This window comes from Aplysia californica, unplaced genomic scaffold (assembly GCF_000002075.1).
Source record: "Aplysia californica isolate F4 #8 unplaced genomic scaffold, AplCal3.0 scaffold02062, whole genome shotgun sequence".
NCBI classification, from domain to species: domain Eukaryota; kingdom Metazoa; phylum Mollusca; class Gastropoda; order Aplysiida; family Aplysiidae; genus Aplysia; species Aplysia californica.
The window spans coordinates 16,475-17,679 of NW_004799332.1; the positions used below are offsets into that span (position 1 = coordinate 16,475).

The window sequence follows — 1,205 nt, forward strand, 5'->3', positions numbered from 1 at the left end:
CTCCACAGGGAACGTACTCAAAATACAGCGAGGCCCTCATGCACGTATTCAACCAGTTCCGCTGGTCCAATGTGGCACTCCTGTACCACAACGTGAACGCTCCCAACTCCGAGAAGAAATCCTGCTTCTTCTGCATCGAGGCTATGTTCCGCGCTCTGCGCGCCAAGATAAACCGGAAGCCGTTCAACAGGGACTTTGATGAGCACCGCATCAGCGAGCAGAGGAGGGAGGATATTGTGGTGGAGGCTTCGAGACACGCGAGGAGTGAGTTGTTGTAGTTGTGGTTGTGGTTGTGGTTGTGGTTGATGTTTGTGGTTGTAGCTGTTGTGGTTGTTGGTGGTGTTGTGGTTGTTTTAGTGGTTTTGTTGTTGGTGGTGTGGTTGTTGTTGTTGTTGTTGTGGTGTTGTTGAAGATGATGATGTTGTTGGTGGTGTTGTTGACATTATTGTTGTTGAAATTGATTATGACGATGATAGTTATGATGGTTATGATGATGATGATGGTGATGTTGTTGTTGTTGTTATTGTTAATGTTGTTATTCTTGTTATTTCTGCTGCTGCTAGTGTTTCTGCTATTATCAATGTGTGGTTAATGTTTTTGTTGCTGTTATTGTTGTTATTGAAGATGTGATTAATATTGTTGCTGCTGATGTTATATATCCTATATTAAAGACTAATCTTTGGAAGCATACATAGGATCACTAAAATAATGAGTTACACAGGTAGCATTGACTACACATTGCTCATTTTGAGACAACGACACCACCCTGCCCCCCACATTTCAGTGTGAGCTTGTCGATTTCATCCCCCGGCTGTCTAGACGTCTCCACGTGCTCCATGTGAGTCTCGGAAAATCGCTCACCCCCCGTCTCTTGAACCGTGTTTCTTAGGCGTGCGTTAAAGTGTGTACGTGTTGTTGTGGAAAATATTAATATGTCAACTTTTACACGTTTTAGTTTTACGTGTATCTTGTAAATCCCCTTTTATTTGTGTGACCCGCTTTAGGCTTACAAATTACATCAAAGAAAACGTATTGGAACCTTAGTTTGAAGTGACTTTTATGAATGGGCTTTTAGATTTTAGATTATGTTGATCGCTTAACTTTTAGACCCGCATGCAACGACTCAGAAAGATTAATAAACAGAGCGATTGATTTTTGGGCCGTTTTAACCGCGGTCAGTGGGTGGTTGGCGGGTGCTCTGGTGT

General features: G+C 42.7%; 1 protein-coding gene across 1 annotated transcript in view; it reads left to right on the forward strand.

Annotated features, from left to right (window-relative positions):
* The window catches only part of LOC101857168 (atrial natriuretic peptide receptor 1), a gene marked incomplete at its 3' end in the record, with an annotated part of 2,752 nt that extends 2,488 nt beyond the window's left edge, over positions 1-264 (forward strand). The window contains exon 2 of the mRNA XM_005113361.3: positions 9-264. Within this exon, the coding sequence (XP_005113418.3) occupies positions 9-264 (256 nt within the window). The remainder of the gene's footprint in view (positions 1-8) is intronic.
* Between the last annotated feature and the right edge of the window lie 941 nt (positions 265-1,205).